The sequence below is a fragment of the Lytechinus pictus genome, chromosome 2 (genome assembly GCF_037042905.1).
Source record: "Lytechinus pictus isolate F3 Inbred chromosome 2, Lp3.0, whole genome shotgun sequence".
Taxonomy (NCBI): Eukaryota; Metazoa; Echinodermata; class Echinoidea; order Temnopleuroida; family Toxopneustidae; genus Lytechinus; species Lytechinus pictus.
The window spans coordinates 39,251,961-39,269,781 of record NC_087246.1 but is presented as its reverse complement, the minus strand read 5'-3'; the positions used below and the strand labels follow the sequence as shown (position 1 = coordinate 39,269,781).

Here is a 17,821-nt window from a genome sequence, read left to right as displayed (position 1 = left end):
ATTTTGAGGATAACCTTGTAATAATCACCATATCTGATTACTTGATAATGTTTTATGTGCAAATCTTATCTTAGTTCACAACCTAGTCACACCAGCATACCATTCAAACTGACAAAAGCTATTACATTATAACCAATCACATACCGTCCATCAGTGTGGAGTCAGTTTTCTTGTTATGACTGAAATATTAATGATAAAATATGATGAAGGTTTTAGGGACTCACCCAGCCAATATCTCCTTATTATCATTAGAAAACTGGACAGAGAAGGCACAGAAATGGCCCTCTGTTGATGGATGCAGGTTGAGGGCAGTGTGTGTATCATAATCACCATAGATGTTACATAGGTGTACTAAACATCAAAAATACATAAGCATATATATTTCAATTCCAAAGGGACACTTTATTATTCAAGATAGACCAGCTAAACTGACCATCTTTAAAAATCTTGGAAAACTTTACCAATAATATCCATAAAACTGTAACTCATAATTTAAAACCTCTAATTGTATAGTGAACCAGAATGGAAGTTTTGGTTCTCAGGAATTCAAATTCAAAATCAGGTTCCTTATGAAATCTTCACATTTTATGGTTATCATAAAACAAAAGGCAAAACATAGAACTAACAAATACAACAGTAAAAACATATCCCTGAAAAGTCACATCGTATAATTTAAATTGTACACAAAATAAACACAGTTGGTTTATATTGAATAGAATATACTGGTAAACAAAACCTGTCAGGGTGCCACTTTGTACCAACAGTGTTGGTCACATTGGTCAAAGATATTTTTTTCCCCTTTTTTTTCTATAACATATTATTAATCAATTGACCAGTTGACCCACTGTCACTGCAAGTATTATTATTTTTTTTTTTTTATTCTATTCACAAATGACATCAACTACACTGGATCGAATTACAATAAAACACTATCTCTATCAAATATTCATTCCTGTCCCAATTTACTTTACACACAAACAAGTGCAAAATATCTCTTTTTTTTAACGTGCCATGTGAAAATATGACCTTACGAAGTTACTATGTAAATGTATATGAGGGGCATGCAAATTTGGTATCAAATCACAAGGTGTGCAAAACTCCAAAGAAATATAAATCATCATATGGAAGCATTAAATCTTCAACCGTAAAAAAAAATTAACATCAATGCGGGGGGGGGGGGGACCTTTTAAGGGTTAAGTGCAATAATATTTTCCATTCACTGGCAATCTGTGAACAAACCAAACCAAATAACTGAGGAGAAATCAAACGTAGTACAGGACTGAAGACTGACTGGTGTATGTGAGATGAGGCATTTGGGTAAATAAAGGATAAATGAATACTAGTGATAATTACCACAATCAGACCAGCTAGAATATATGAGGTAGTTGCCATCAGGACTGTAGAATAAAAATGATGAAAATAATAATGTATTCAAAGTCAATAGACATTCATGGTTTCACTAGTTCATAAAATCACAAAAAAATGTATTCAAAATGACAGAGGAGTGCTATATTTGAGAGAGGCTAACACAAACCAAGAAGTTGAAGGAGAACTTGAGAAGTTCAACTACATCTATAAACTTTCAAAGTTATGATGGCAATTGAACAATTACCCCCAACCTGGCCAAAGTTCATTGACCTTAAATGACCTTTTGACCTTAGTCATGTGATCTGAAACTCAAACAGGATGTCCAGTGATACTTGATTACTCTTATGTCCAAGTTTTTTAACTAGCTCCATAAACTTTCAAAGTAACAATGGTAATTCAACAAATACCCCCAACATACCCACAGTTCATTGACCCTAAATGACCTTTGACCTTGGTTATGTAACCTGAAACTCGCTCAGGATGTTCAGAGACACTTTATCAATCTTATGTCAAGATTTTATGAACTAGCACCATAAATTTTCAAAGTTACGATAGAAATTCAACAAATCCCCAACATGACCAAAGTTCCCAAAATGACCTTTGACATATAAGTGCCCTTTTTGGCTACCCCCCCCCTATTAAAAATACATTCTGCCGTCCCTGCCTTCCCATCCTTATAACAATTGAACAGCAACAGTATTTCCACCACCCCCCCCCCCCCCCCCCCCCCCCGCTTGCCCTTCCCGTTTTCTCAGCTTCGCCACAGATTTCATTTTTTGTTAACAAAACTTCGGAATTACGAACACTTCATTTTCTGATAAACGAACATCGAGGTACAGGCAATTTACGTGTTTCGGAATTACGAACCTTCAGAATAAAAACCTGCGGAATAACGAACCTTCAGAGTTACGGACTGTAACCGTTATTGTGATAGTTTTATTTCCAAAAATTTGTGTGATACATAAGAAGCATACACTTACTGAGTTTGATTACTTTTGAATCAGAGGATACAAACTGCAGCAAAATTTCATGTACATTACAAAATAAGTATTCTATTCAATCTGACATTAATTATAACTGATACTAATTGCTACTTAATTAACTATTTCTTAATGTAGTGTTAAAAGTTGTTTTTGTTTTCAGTTTGCAAATTATATTTATTATATCAATTAATTATATATTAATCTTCCATTTGACACGTGGCAAAAGTAGTTCATGTGAATGATCAAAATAAAAGAACTGCCAATAACCATTTATTTACTCTTACATGTTCTTAAAACTGCTCTCTAAAAACACTTTTGGATTGTGACATTAAAAACAAGAAATTATTTTTACTATCATCAAAGAAAAAACTTCACAGGGAAAATTTTGTAAGTCCACTTATAAAAGTGGAGTAGGGGTCTAAGTGTTAACTGCAATATAGGCTACATGTACATCTTTGGTTTTTGCAAGATTAACCCGATTCTATTGACTTGATTTCAATTGTGTTGAGTAGATAGGATTTATTCATGTTTGGATGATATAAAGTTGATGAAGTCTTTCTCTTTTGAGTAAAAAAATAAAACTGCCACAAAGGAGCCAGCTCGTGTCATTTAAGCAGATTAATTGTACTTCAAAAGAAAGCCATTCGTCTATGTTCTAACACGCACTATCTTGCCCATACTCCACCTCTATTAAAAAAACTCAACACTGCCAATTTAACTGATACTGTAAAAATAAAGGCAGCACTCTTTATGTTTCGATATATGAATAACATGTTACCAGCTATATTCAGTGATTATTTTCTTACGGTTGATAAAAAACATAGTGTTGATACAAGACAGAGAAAGAATATATTTGTTCCATATTCACGCTTAAAACTACGACAGACGAACTCAATTAAACACAAAGGGGCTCAATTTTGGAAGTCTTGACACGCTACTTAAAAGAATGACTCCGTTACCTCTTTTAAAGCTAAAATTAAACAGCATCTTCTTGCCACTTACAAGTGATTCCTTTAATTAAACCAAATCTAAACAAACAGTCATATGATATATTTTGTTTTATCTTGTTTTGTCAGGTATTTTAAATATTTTAACTTGTTTCATGTATTATTTCAATTGTTATTTCCTATGTTTTTTATTCTTACTGTAATTCATTTGCTGTATTTCATTACTATTTGTATCGCTGTAATCTATTTGTCATGGATCCCCCTGCTTTTCAAGCCTCTGGCTTTCCTAGGGTGTTTGATCCTCACATTTTACAATGTATATATCTACTCATGTGATTTTTTACCTAATAAATAAATTGAATTGAATTGAAAAAACAAAAAAAATTGTAAATCATTTACACATGTTTCAATGGAAGTGTTCAAATCAATTATTAAAAAAAAAATCATATTGATTTAAATCATGTTAAAGTAAATCATGATTTAAATCCACCAACCCTGCCAACAACATCATCATCACTGCAAAAAACCAATGTCTTTCTCATTTTTGTTTTTACACAGAAGTAAAACCTCACTCACCTAAAGGCTGTATCTAGAACGCTCCATCCTACATCTCTTGCTCTGATTTCTTTGAATTTCTTAAAGTATCCATTCTTGACATCATATACCCTGATAACCTGATCTTGACAAGCTGATAAGAAGACAGAACCATCCATAGAATATGTTCCACAGAAAACCTTTGCAGGAAAGTGAGCAACAGTTCGCTGGTGATTTGGTAGAAAACTGTATTCAAATAAACACATTACACAATAAATCACTAAAAAATTTGATCTCCTCTACATAAATAAATTGATGAATAAGATGATGATAATCCACAGCATTTATACATGTATTGCGCCACATTTCTTTCTGTAAAAATACATTCATAGGCGCAGGCTTATCCAATTAAGCTAATTACAACAAATCTGCTGAAATAAGCGAGTTTTGAAGGACGATTTGAAGAATTCAATGTTGTCAATTTCCTGGAGCGAAGAAGGGAGTTTCAAAGGCGTGGAGCAATAGATGAAAAGGCAGTCTCTATATATCCATTAAGGTGTGTGATCAGTACATGAAGAGTGACACCAGTACCATATGAGCGCAAGCCAGGATGTAGACGGCGTTGTTCTATTAGGGAGGTCACATATCCTGGAGCTAAACCATAAACAGCCTTGAAGGTCAAGAGAAGGATTCTGAATTTCATCCTGTACTTAACTGGTAACCAGTGTAACTCCGTGAGAACAGGGGTGGTGTGGTCATATTTCTTTGAACCAGTAAGGCTTCAGTCACAACTCAGAGCAGCGAAACCGATTAAAAGCCTGCTCGGGCACTGCTGAAATTACGGCATAGCCCAACGATTTTTGTTGAAGTCGAGCGCTCTGTAAAAAGACTTATTGGTGGCCGAGCAGTCCCCCAGTGCCCTGCCGATAACCCATCACTCAAGGCCAATGAAGTTGAACATTCATTCAGCTGCTCGGTGCATGGGCAAAATTGGCTAAAAACTTGCTGCCCAGTCGCCGAGCAGGCTAATTTTTTTGGGTTGTGACCTTAGCCAAATTTTGGCATCACCTTATGATTTTTGTAGAAGTCGAACAGGCTTTTAAGACTTATAGGTGGCCAAGCAGTGCCCTGTCAATTACCCATTATTCAAAGAATATTATTGATGGATAAAATAGTCAATATCAATGGTTGCCAAATAATAAAAAGCCCCCCCCCCCCCTCCCCTGTGCTGCACCTCCCCTACACAGTCTGAACCCTTACCATATTGTAGTCATGGTAGTGAAGATAAAAAGTCTGGATTTCTGCCTTGTGTTAATGAATGGAAGTAAGTGCACATCTGTATCTTGCATTACAATTGGCTTTGTTTAATCTAATTGCATTAGAGCTAGGTGCCAAATTTGTAAGATAATAGCACCCAAGTATTAAACGTAATGTAGTTTAAGGTTCAATATCATTCATATGAGCATTGTGATTTCACTCATGATTCACTAAGGTAAATGGGATCAACATGAATCGCTTAAAGGTGAAGAGTCTATCAGATTAATTTCCAACTAGTAAAAAAAATTGCCATTGCATTGCTTCAAGCTACCTCATCACCTAATAATGCTTATCATTTTCACAGAAGATCATATTGTTTTGTCTTCTCAGTGATGCCTACAAAGGCTACAATCATAATATCATCAATGCAAGTAGACTGCATACTAATACAGATTTCAGAGCATATGTTTAAATTTTGAACAGACGTTTATCAATCGGATATGATTATTTAGGCCTCGGACCGACCTTTAGCGTTACCATCCAAAAGACGTGACCAGGGCTTGAACCTTGGACCTCTGCATCTATTTGTAACTTCCCCTATGAAGCTTGTATTACAGGCACATAGCACAATGCCCAGCTCAAAGCATTGTGTGGTATTCGCTGTAAAATATTATTATCTGCCGGGTTCCACACCATAATATTACAACTTTATCGTTTCTTTCAGGAAACACATTTGGCAATGTAGATCTTGTGAAACACATAAATGACACATATCTGTTCTTAAAAAAACAACAGCATTAACAAAGTGTTAATTAATCTTCGCTTTCAGAACAAATCAGAATTTACTCAGCAATACTTACACTGCCCCAACCTGAGAGCGGTCATTATGGGTAAATCCTTTCCTGCAACAGTTTCCAAGTTGCCTCTGTTAAAAACAGAATAAACCAAATGTTTAAAATGCATTATTTACTAGATTAAAAAACACCTTGGTTCTGGGATTCATCAAGGATTAAACACACACACACACACAAATTCTGACATATGAATATTGATATAACAGGGTGAAAGGCAATAATAACCTCTTTTTCATTTGACCTTTAACCTATTATCATGACTTTTAAAAAAAAAATACATGTAACATAAAAAGTCTACCATCTGCAATGTAAATTTGATTATTTGCAATATAGATATATATATGTCATAAAATCATTGAGCCTAGGACAAATAAGGCAAAAAAAAAAAACTATGCTATCCCCTGAAATTATGTTCAAGGTCCCAATACATAACAAGTGGAGCGCCACTGGCAGTCTCACCTGCATTATTCCATTCAATATAGCAGCAGTGCTGACTTTGAAAAACAACTATTTAATAGTTATTAAAAAAAAATCATATGATTATAAAAAACTAGGTTCATTGACCCTAAATGACCTTTGTCCGTGGTCGTGTGACCTGAATCTCATGCAGGATATTCAATGATATTTGATTACTCTTAAGTCTAAGTTTCATGAACTAGATCTATAAACTTTCAAAGTTATGATGGCAATTCAGCAAATACCTCCAACATGGCCAAAGTTTGTTGACCCTAAATGACCTTTGACCTTAGTCATGTGACCTGAAAATTGCACAGGATGTTTGCTGATACTTGATTGCTCTTACATCCAAGTTTCATGGACTAGATCCATAAACTTTCAAAGTTATGCAATTCAACAAATTCTCCCAACATGGGCAAAGTTCATTGACCCTGTATTACCTTTGACCTTGGTCATGTGGCCTGAAATTTGCACAGGATGTTTGGTGATACTTGATTGCTCTTATGTCCAGGTTTCATGAACTAGATCCATAAACTTTTAGTTATAATGGCAATTCAACAAATTCTCCCAACATGGCCAAAGACTGTTGACCCTGTTAAAGAACTTTAAAATCTCTGATCGTCTTGTAATATCAGAGTTCTTCCTCAAACTTCAAAGCTTATTAAAGATCTTGGTATTTCTTTGAAACATACATGTCGAGGAAAACGGAGAGGTATCAGTAAACAACGACCCCTGTCATCAAATCCGATATCAGTTATTATTAGACCTTGAGTATCACCTCGACGACAAAGGAAGGAATCGTCATCATCATTGTACCTACTTAGGATTGATCGAGTATCACAGTCTTGCACCAATTGCAGATCATTAAGAAATAAATATGATGATTTAGCTATCAGGTGAGATGTTGTAGCTATCACCGAAACATGGCTCCACAATGATATCCCTATAGAAATGTTTTCATTGCCTGATTTTTCAACTTTTTCTAAACCTAGAGAAGGGCGTTCAGGAGGAGGGTAGCCCTTTATGTCAAATTGTATCTTCAGGCAAGAGTCCTTGATATTCAGGTTCCTGATGGGGTAGAAGTATTATGGATTCAAATGAGACCACCTCGTTTACCGCGATTCGTATCTAGCCTGATTTTGTATGTTATCTACATTCCAACAAGGAGCCAAAATGCACAGCTATACTCTGATCATCTATTTACAGTTATTGATAGCCTGCTCGTTCGATACCCAGAAGTGGGCATCTCAATTTTAGGTGATTTTAACAATTTTTAAACTCTGCAGATTTTGAGCATTGATGTCTTCAAACAAATTGTCACACAACCCACAAGAAGAAACAACATTCTCAACAAAATAATAACTAATAATAGTTTTTTTTATAAAGAAATTTCATTGGAAATAATTTAAGTTTTATTCATGAAGCCAATGTACTAGGTGTTCTTATACAATCTTAAATTAAGTGGGATAGCAGGTATCAGATCTTATAAAAAGATGTAATAGAAAATACTACATGCTTCGCTGTCTTAAAAAGTAGACTCCCCTTGGATAAACTTATTCTAATATATAAAGGATACATTCGCCCAATTTTAGATTACAGAGTACTGGTTTACAAAGGCAACCTATCCAATAGCCATGTGCTTGCTTTAGAAAATATTCAGAAACGTGCTTGTAAGATTGTGCTTGGATGCCAGTATGAAGACTATGCTAAAGCATTGGAAACATGCAATATTTCTTCGTTAGAGGCAAGACGAAAACAGTTATGTATTGACTTTGCCAGTTCTCTTGCCAAGCATCCACAATTACAAATTGTTTTCCTCTCAGACAGCATTGTAATTATGTTTTAAGATCACAATTGAAATATGAACAATATAAATGCAAACCTAAACGTTTCCAAAGTAGCTCTCTTCCATACTTTGTTAATCGTTTAAATAACATGTAATAAATCTAATTTTGTTTTACTCTGTATTTTTTTATTGTTTTTAAATCTCACTGAATTTTACCTGCTACTATCTCTAAGTGATAGGATATGGTGTGTACAAGTCAAGATTTGATGAATGCGATCTCTTCTTTTCTCTTCCTTTTCTCCTGGTTTTTCCTCCTTTTCTCTCCTCTCTTTTCCATTCTCTCTATTTACTTCCTTACATCTTCATGACTTCCATTTTCATTCGTCTAGTTTCCTTCTTTCTTTTCACTCACCTACTACTACATTCTTCTTTTTCTCCACTGACATTTTTTTTCTTCTAAGATCAAATAGTTTACATAATAGGTTTGCGCATCATTTAGAAAATGTTACAATACTTTGTATGAAAACTTTATATGTAACTTGCATGTTTATAAAATTGATCACAATTCAGCCTTTGGCTGCGATGATCTTTTTAATAAACCATTTTATTTATCTATCTATCTACAATAGACTGGAAACAAGCAACATTTGGATCATTTGTTTGTCTGACATATGCATTAAAAACTTCCCAAAACAATGCTAAAATTCCTTAAATTTTTTTTTTCTGCAAACCCTTCCCCTCCCAATATCACCTTGTAAAGTATAGCATTTGTTATTACCAGGTATCCATGTATTAGTTGTAATCTAACACACAAGTATTACTTTTACTTTGTTGCTTCAAATCGACCAGTTACACCAAATTACTTTTGTGCAATAAAGATAAACAAACTAGAATGAAAATAGACAAATCTGACAACATGACAGTCCACTTTGACAAAGCAAATAATAATCTGAGTGGCTTTAATCCTCCATGGGGCATCTTAAATGACTTGCAGTTTCTCTGGCAGCAATAGGTAAACAAACTATCCTTGCTTTGATAGATTCTACACACAATGCACTTTGTCCATATAAACCCAGGCTGTCATTACACAAGGTACAAGGTATGACCTGTGTGCGAGTTTTGTTTTGCTTTGTTTTTCCATGTGCAAAGCTAGTGAGCACATAATTTAGAAGTTGATTTCATGGAAATCATTACATTACCGATTCAGATAGTTCTATCAAAGTAAAATAGAATGCAGATTTGATACAATATTGAAGGGTATTCCCTCTTGCTTTGACGGTGAGCAGACAGAACGTACCTTGTGAAGCATCTGTGTGACATGAGATGTTGGGAGTGATGCATTATGGGTAATGCCTGCTTGAATCAGCATCTCCTGTTTCAAATCACTTGTCTACAATTAGAATCATATGCAAGAAATTAAGATTGATAAATTTACTAAGGATTGTATTAGTGAATTTCAGATTATTTATGTAATAAATGCACATTTCAAATGTGAAAAACAAAAAGAGGAAGGAATAAAGAAGAAGCAAGATGACATTATAAAATAGAATTTTAAAATCTACTACCATCATATTTGTACTTTTCTCTTTCTTTCACTGCGCCTTGTTGGGCACTCTGCCGAGTGGATTTGGCGCATTACAAATCACATATATTATTAATATCAACACTGAAAAAATCACCAGACACCTCTCTTATATACACTGTACGTGATTGGGTAATGACATACGTATCTCTCTCAACACCCCCCCCCCTAAATGATCAAAGTAAAGGGTATACCTGTTAAACATTGAAAAATTAATGACAGAATGACAAGTGTAGGCAATACATTTCCCATATATACTTTACAGAATATAATGTTGCAAACTTATGAACTTACATCAATCTTGCTTGTGTCAGGTGAAGGATCGCCTGAAATATGAAGATACAATTCGTTCTTGGTTATGAGATTGAAGAGAGGACTACTACTCCTACTAAGACTACAGAATACTACATGTACTACTTCAAACTACTCCAAACAACACTAATGTACCACCACAATCAGAAACTTATATTTCTGTCTACTGAAATTACACCCAGCTTGACAAAAGATGCATTTTATCCACTCCCTGAAAGCAATCTACATGTAGCTCTAAAATGGCTTTCACTTCCTATCACTTAAACAATGTATCAAGAGTAGAGAACCCGGGGGGGGGGGGGGGCACTTCCAATGACGAGTGGATACCACGCACGACCATGAGATCTCAAAAAGCAACCTAAACGCGTATTTTCCATATTCTGAAAATGCACCCCTTAACAAGTATTGGCGTGTGAAACCCTACCCTTAGTATTGGAAACAAAACGATACTATAGGCAAGTATTCCCTGAATTGAACCCCTTAACAAGTACAGCGATATTTCAATTGTTATGTCACAGACGTCGGTCGTCGGTTTTACCTTTACCTACATCATTGGGTTAAATACAGCCCCACTCGCGCAAATCGTACACTAAACACGTACTGTTGACTCGAGGCAAAAAATACATCCTTTATAAAACATTTGTCTTGATTTTTTATACCCTCGGCAATTTGGCCCTAAACACGTAGCTTTCCTATAAAAAATAGATTCCCTTTTTTCATTATTTTAGTGCTTTTGACAACCTTATTACGTTATGTACGTAACGTTCCCTATCTTGAAAAAGACATCCTTTTTACGTGTTTTTTTGGTCGCGCATGGTATCCACTCGTCAATGTAGAGTAGAGAATTGTCAATAGAGTAGAGAATTGTCAATATGTAAAACTTTTTTTGGTAATCCCTGTAGGCCTACATAAATTTTTATCAAGTCATGATATCTCTGTTAGTTACTAGTTCTATGATGTACAATGGATTTGGGTTACATGTTCTCATTTATAATATGCATGCATACACAAACTTCCCCTCTGCAAGTCAATCTAACAGATTTGAGACATCAAAAATACTTACTTTCAGGACAACATTCAATATAATCATCATCATCACTATCGTCTAGAAAACCAGCAGAATGGGGAGAGAGCAGTCGGATCTGACCACTAAAAGAAGAAAATAAAATATAGAAAGAAAAAAAAGCAAATTATTATAATTAAAAAAAAAGAACTCTTTTTTTCAATCCCACTCCCATAAAAAATGTGAAAGCAAAAGTAGTATGACGTCTATAATGTCCTATACAGTATAATGTTGGACCACAAATTCAATGCAAATGGACAATTATTGCTTATTTTTCAGCCTTTTTATAATAGTTTCATAATTGTTTTATAGATTCACCCATTTGCTGAATTACAAAACAAGTGGAGAGCATCTGGCAGTCTCACCTGCTGACTTTGAAAACGACCATAAAATAATCATTCACAAAAAAAATATTCATTAAATAACGGTACTAGGTTCATTGACACTGAATGATCTTTTCACATGACCATGTGACCTGAATCCTGATACTCATGCAAGATGATTAGTGATACTTGATTACTCTTAGATGGTTCATGAAATACTTGTAGAACCATGAGGTCGCATGTCATAACGTCCTAGTCATAAGGTGGTCCAACTTCGCGAACAGGGTAAAAATGGTCCAATTTTTTTTTTTTTATATGATATAGGTATTACCATTCTGTATAGTCATTTCTGTAATAATGAAAGTTTAAAGTCTCAAATACCTTTATTTTTCCTTGAAATGACTAATTAGCAGCTAATTATTACATAGACGTCAATGTAAATATGAGTTTTGAAAGGTGTTTTTCTCAAATTGGACCTGCTGCACATAAAATAGTGTCAAAAGTTAATGCAACATTGGATCACCCTTGTGTTTTGCAGTTTTAATCTTGAAACATCAATCATTAAATCTGTAACAAAAATTGAATGATTATTAATTACACTTATTAATTACCAATATTTATTTTTGCCGCCAAAATGCAGGCACTGTTAATATGCTTGGCAAAATGACTATATCATGGGTAGAAATGTTTGTTTCAATGATAAACAACTTTTGTACTAAAAATAAAGTTTACAAAATAGATAATTCACCCAATTTCTCCAGTTCGCTTAGGTTGCAGATCAGAGCTTTCATACACATGTATTTCATTCCTGCATATTTTCAAAATTGTTAAATTTTAATACCATTTAGTTGTTCCCTGCTTTTAGACTTAGAAATATAAGGCTGACAGTCATTTTACATATTATATCAAGTTGTTAATTAAGTTTAATTAACATTCTATCATTCACCACATCCACCTGCTCCGCCACCCCTGTTACTTCAAACTTAATGTGCTACAATTTTTGTTCCTGATATTGTATTGATCTAATTTATAGTAATCTATTTAGCCTATAGTTCTAGCTTCAAAATGAGATATTACTCAATAAATTTGGTCAAGAAGCTGAAATGTAGCAACAATTTATCCATGGCACTGTGTGGAAAATTGTTCATCCGCCACCCTGTTTGCATACCCAACTTCTGAAATGCAACAATAAACTTTCAAAAGTTATGATGGCAATACAACAATTACCCCTAAAATCATAATGGCCAGTTTATTGACCTTAAATGACCTTTGACCTTGGTCATGTGACCTGAAACTCACATGGGATGTTAAGTGATACTTGATTACTCTTATGTAAAATGTTTATGAACTAGATCCATAAACATTCAAATTTATGATGGAAATTCAACAAATACCCCCAACACAACCAAAGTTCATTGACCCTGAATAACCTTGGTCATGTGACCTGAAACTCAAGCAGGATGTTCAGTAATACAGTAATGATGACATATCAAAATCTTAACCTTAGGTTAAGATTTCGATGTTGACGCCGCCGCCGTTGGAAAAGCGGCACCTGAACTCTTGCTTTGCTATGCAGGCAAGACGAAAAATTAGGTCAAATGAATACCAGTAGTTACTGCTGAGTCTGCCGCCCTCTACAAGCGTCTCGTAGCTTAGCTACTAACAAAGAAAGCAAGATAGCAATTTAAACATCGGCAAGTTTTTTCCCAATCTTCTCAAAATATGTTTCTTGGTTTTTTTAATGTATAATTGTTTAAAAATGAAATTGATATTCTATGTCGGAAATGAAGTTCTAGCCCATTTATGATGGGGGGACCTAAAGCTACGTAGGCATTCAATTTATCGTGCAAAAAAGTAGTAATTTCTGTGCTTCCCTCAATTTCTTAAATATGTTCATATTATCATAGGATAATATGAAATTAAAGCATATATAACTCAAACATTCCAAACAGTTGTGGGTTTTCTCAGCATTTAGAGAACGCCTCTGTAGAAATATTGAATAGAAATCGTTCGTCACTCTGCAGTGACAGTTTCACACACAGAGTGCTTATTTGCCATTAAAAACTGCATGCGGGATGAGTGGTGCATAGCTTTAACAAAGTTGGAACCCGCATAGCTTTAGTTTAGGGCCCCCCTACCATTCATGATTTAGGGCTAACAGTAGTACCGGCTAGGCCTCTATTTAGATCTAACGTTAGATCTTTTACAGGGAAAGTAGTAGTAGAAATCTCGGGGGTGAAAATTGCGATGTTGACCGCGGTATACACACATGAATGGGGCACAATCCCTGGCTCCGCTCCTTGGAGAGTAAGCACACGTTAGTGAATGGTTTTGGCCTGATCGTAATCCAAGTCACTGGGGACAAACTTCAGACACACCTCAAATATCAGCAATCTTTCTATGGAATCCATGGTTGGAAGATTTTCAAAATAAATCTAATGTTCGCGATGGAAAACGGTGTGTAGCTTCTCCCTGAACGGGGGACTTCATTCCACTACACTTTTTTTCTATTGACACAAAACCTACTGACTCAGACACTTTTTCAAACTACAAAAAATAGTCATCTTTTTTCTTTTCTCACCTGTATATTCTTCCAAACTGATGAAACAAAGATCAAAATCAATACTTGATTACTATTATGTCCAAGTTTCATGAATCAGATCCATAAACTTTCGAAGTTATGATGGTAATTCAACAGATACCCCCAACTTGGCCAAAGTTCATTGACCCTAAATGACCTTTGACCTTGGTCATGTGACTTGAAACTCAGGCAGGAAATTCAGTAATACTTGATTACCTTAAAAGTCCAAGTTTCATGAACTAGGTCCATATATTTGTTAAAGTTATGATGACATTTCAAAAACTTAACCTTAGGTTAAGATTTTGATGTTGACGCCGCCGCCGCCGTCGGAAAAGCGGCACCTATACTATAGTCTCACTCTGCTTCGCAGGTGAGACAATACAGGGTCTTGGGAACTAAGCATATAACGGGCGGTGTGAAAAACAGGATCTACGGAACGGGATCGCGGTACAGTGGGTACGGTGCATGCTAGCTCTGTGCATGTATATCTGGGCGCTGGCGGTGCATGGAGCTGCTAGCGGAGTGGGAGTTTGCGTGCAGCTCTTGCTGGACAATTTTGACAGGGCTAGGGAAATGAGTAACAGGGGTCTTGCGAGCAATCAAGCAATTTCTCGTTATCCAATTAAGTCTCCTCTTATAGGATATTGGACAGTCTCAACACAGGAAGGGGACTTGGATGACGATGAAAAATTAAACAGTTTTACAATTTTTTAGTGTGATTACTTTTGTTTTATTTAGTGATTTTGATCACTATTTGGAAGAATATATCTAACGTTAGATCTACATAAGAATGAGAGAAAAGAAACAAAGATGACAATTTTTTTCAATTGAAAAAGTGTCTGTGTCAGTAGGTTTTGTGTCAATAGATAAACGTGTGGTGAAAGGAAGTTCCCGGTTCAGTGAGAAGCTTTCCCACCATTTCGCATCGCGAACAATAGATTTCTTTTGAAAATCTTCCAACCGTGGATTCCATAGATCTAGGTCTAGACTCTAACATTGTTAGGCCTAATGTTAGATCTAGATCTAGCAGGCCTAGACAACTCCATGATATACAGTGTTAGAAAGATACTTGAGCCTTGATTGATCATGGAGGTGTGTCTCAAGTTACTCAACAGTTTGTCCCCAGGGTCTTGGATCAATAGATGACGATAAGGCCACATGTTGTACGATGTGAAAAATTGTGGTCAAGGGGTTGGTTCCTGCCCTTCCTGTTGATAAATTCCTAATTAAAGCAAGACCTAAACGTAAAATCAAAGCTAAGAAACTTGTAAACTTTGATGCTACTAATGTGGTAGAGAGACAAGTAACAAATAACTCCAAGTGTTTCTCAATAAGACATTGTAACACAGAGCAGTTAAGAAATTATTTTTTGTGAATACAAAATTGGCCTGGAATCAACTCCCTAACGAAGTTGTCAGCAGTACATCACCAGAGGTGTTTAAAGCCAAGATCGAAGAAAGCCACCTACGTTTTGACTAAACTCATTTGCGCCCTCTCCTAACCCGGTGCATTATACCCAACGGTCCTGCACTGTATTACATCCAGATCCAGATTGTCCGTGGATCCGAGTCACCGGGGACTTGGATCATGATAATGCCACAAGGTTTATCGCTAATCAGAACCGCAATGCGTTATGGGATCGAAAGGGGGCAATCAAGCTAGCTCCACGCACGCGCACTACGCCTACGGACAGTCCACAGTGCGCGTACGCAGAGCTGCAGAGCTATATGTAGCTAACGGCCCCCATTTCGATCCCATGATGCATTGCGGTTCTGATTAGTGATAAACCTTTTGCCATGACTTTACTCTCTCCTAGCTACAGCAGTGTCACTCAGATGATGAAAGAACTACGGTGGCAGTCTCTTCATGAACGACGAGCTCACAACAAAGTCATCATGATGTACAGAATTGTCAATGGTCTAATACTCATAGCAGGTCGCAAGTCAAACTGATCGCGATTGCATGCGATGTTTTGAAATCGGCCGTGAATAATACGTGTGAGGAAAAAGATACTGGCCCAAAATCACAAATTTTGAGGATAACCGGAGGATGGACACGGAGTGAAATACGGGTGTAGAGTAAGATATTAAGTTATTCATCTTTCTCGTTATATTTTTTTTCTTTAATTTTTATGATAAACACGATTTCCATCCCACCTTTGTGACTCGGTATATCCGAACTGGTTCGCCGTCTCGATGTTCGGGTAGGTGGAGCGTAGTGTAGCGGTAGTGAAGTGGAGCCTGCACGAACATTGCTCGAGGTAGAGGCCAGTTCATTTGCAATATAATTGGGTTAGCAAGAAAATCATCGCAGAACTTGCAAAAATTTAGTTATCAATTTGTTGTCTCTGCTTCGTCATCTTTTGGTTATTTGATGAAAATTTACTTCTAAAATTAACTAGATCTACATTTTGTTCAATATTCTAAAAATAATACTGGACAAACAGACAAATGGGCGTCCCGGGGCCGGGAAGGGTTTGTCGCATGTCGGGACGCCCGGACAAAATACGTGACGATCCCAGGAAATACGGACGTCTGGTCACCCTCAGTGCTATTGCGACCCCATTCTACCCCATATTGGAGAGTATATGTTTGACTAGTATTTACACGGACGAGTCCTAGCCACCTGTCCTAGGCTCCGGCCCGGAGGCGAAATTATTTTTCCCACCGAGTTCTGGACCAACATATGAATATTCATGACTTGCGTCTTCGGATTAATAGTACGCATGCGCGTGGACTTGCCTCGACCAGTGCCGGTCGTACAAGCATTCACGTTGCTCAGAATGAATTAGCATCGTCAAATTACCGGTACCCTTACATAGTTACATAGGCCTTACAGGCTTAGATCTCTATAATATATATATATATATATATATATATTGTATATATACAATTCTTAAACACTTCTTAAACTAGCTGCCATTTATTGCAAGACATGTGCTAGGCTAGGGCTGGCTTAGGCTAGCGCATTAACTTTACCTCAAATCTGGACCTGTCTAATGCCTAGTACTAATCAGTATTGTTGTGCCTTGATGCTCGGCCTTGGCCCTAAGGCGCCTTAAAGCCTACTTTTTCAAAGCCTTGGCCTTGAGGATTTTAAGCCTTGAAATTTCAAGGCATTTTCAAGGCATTTTGTATTTTGACCTTTCATTTGTTTTAAATAAGTAATTATAGATGTTTCAATTGTTTTTTTATATTTAATGACACTAATGGTCAATACTACCAGTCACCAGTAACATTAGCAGCAGCAGTAGTAATTGTACTAGCAGTGTCATCAATTGTAATTGTCACCATTATCAAGAATTTTCAAACAAAGAATACATCAGTTATGAAAAATAGTATTATATATTGGTAATGTGTTGTAATCATGACTAATGATGATAATGACAGTAAATAATAATGTTCATGGTCAAGATAATAATTCTTTAATGACAAGAATAAATTTGACATCTGACTGCAATTTGACAACAATTTTAATACTTTAAACATAGCTAACTCTAAAGAACGACAACAAAGTTGATTTCTATTCCATTAGGATTTTCCTTGTATTATTTTCTTTGGCTAACAAGAATGATTTAAGTCTTAATGATATTCTGAAAAGATTTATTAAACTTGAACACAGTCTTCAATTTTGTCATATCCAAATGGGTTATGTCAATGGCATGATGAGCCAGAAACTTTGAGGGGCCAAGCATATCATATAGAGCAAAATTTCTGTCAAAAAAAGAAGAAAGCGATTGAAGCGAGCGAGTAAACAAAATTTGTCCCCCTCTTTC

The 17,821-nt window shown here is 35.9% G+C and overlaps 1 protein-coding gene across 1 annotated transcript in view; it reads right to left on the bottom strand.

Moving 5' to 3' along the window:
• LOC129254242 (DDB1- and CUL4-associated factor 11-like) overlaps positions 1–16,298 on the bottom strand; it is a 35,612-nt gene extending 19,314 nt beyond the window's left edge. The window contains exons 1-9 of the mRNA XM_064095635.1: positions 16,203–16,298; positions 14,047–14,063; positions 11,143–11,228; positions 10,062–10,093; positions 9,483–9,575; positions 5,950–6,014; positions 3,875–4,078; positions 1,354–1,397; positions 225–351 (exon numbers count right to left, since the gene is read on the bottom strand). Coding sequence (XP_063951705.1) covers positions 225–351; positions 1,354–1,397; positions 3,875–4,078; positions 5,950–6,014; positions 9,483–9,575; positions 10,062–10,093; positions 11,143–11,228; positions 14,047–14,063; positions 16,203–16,298 — 764 coding nt within the window. The remainder of the gene's footprint in view (positions 1–224; positions 352–1,353; positions 1,398–3,874; positions 4,079–5,949; positions 6,015–9,482; positions 9,576–10,061; positions 10,094–11,142; positions 11,229–14,046; positions 14,064–16,202) is intronic.
• Between the last annotated feature and the right edge of the window lie 1,523 nt (positions 16,299–17,821).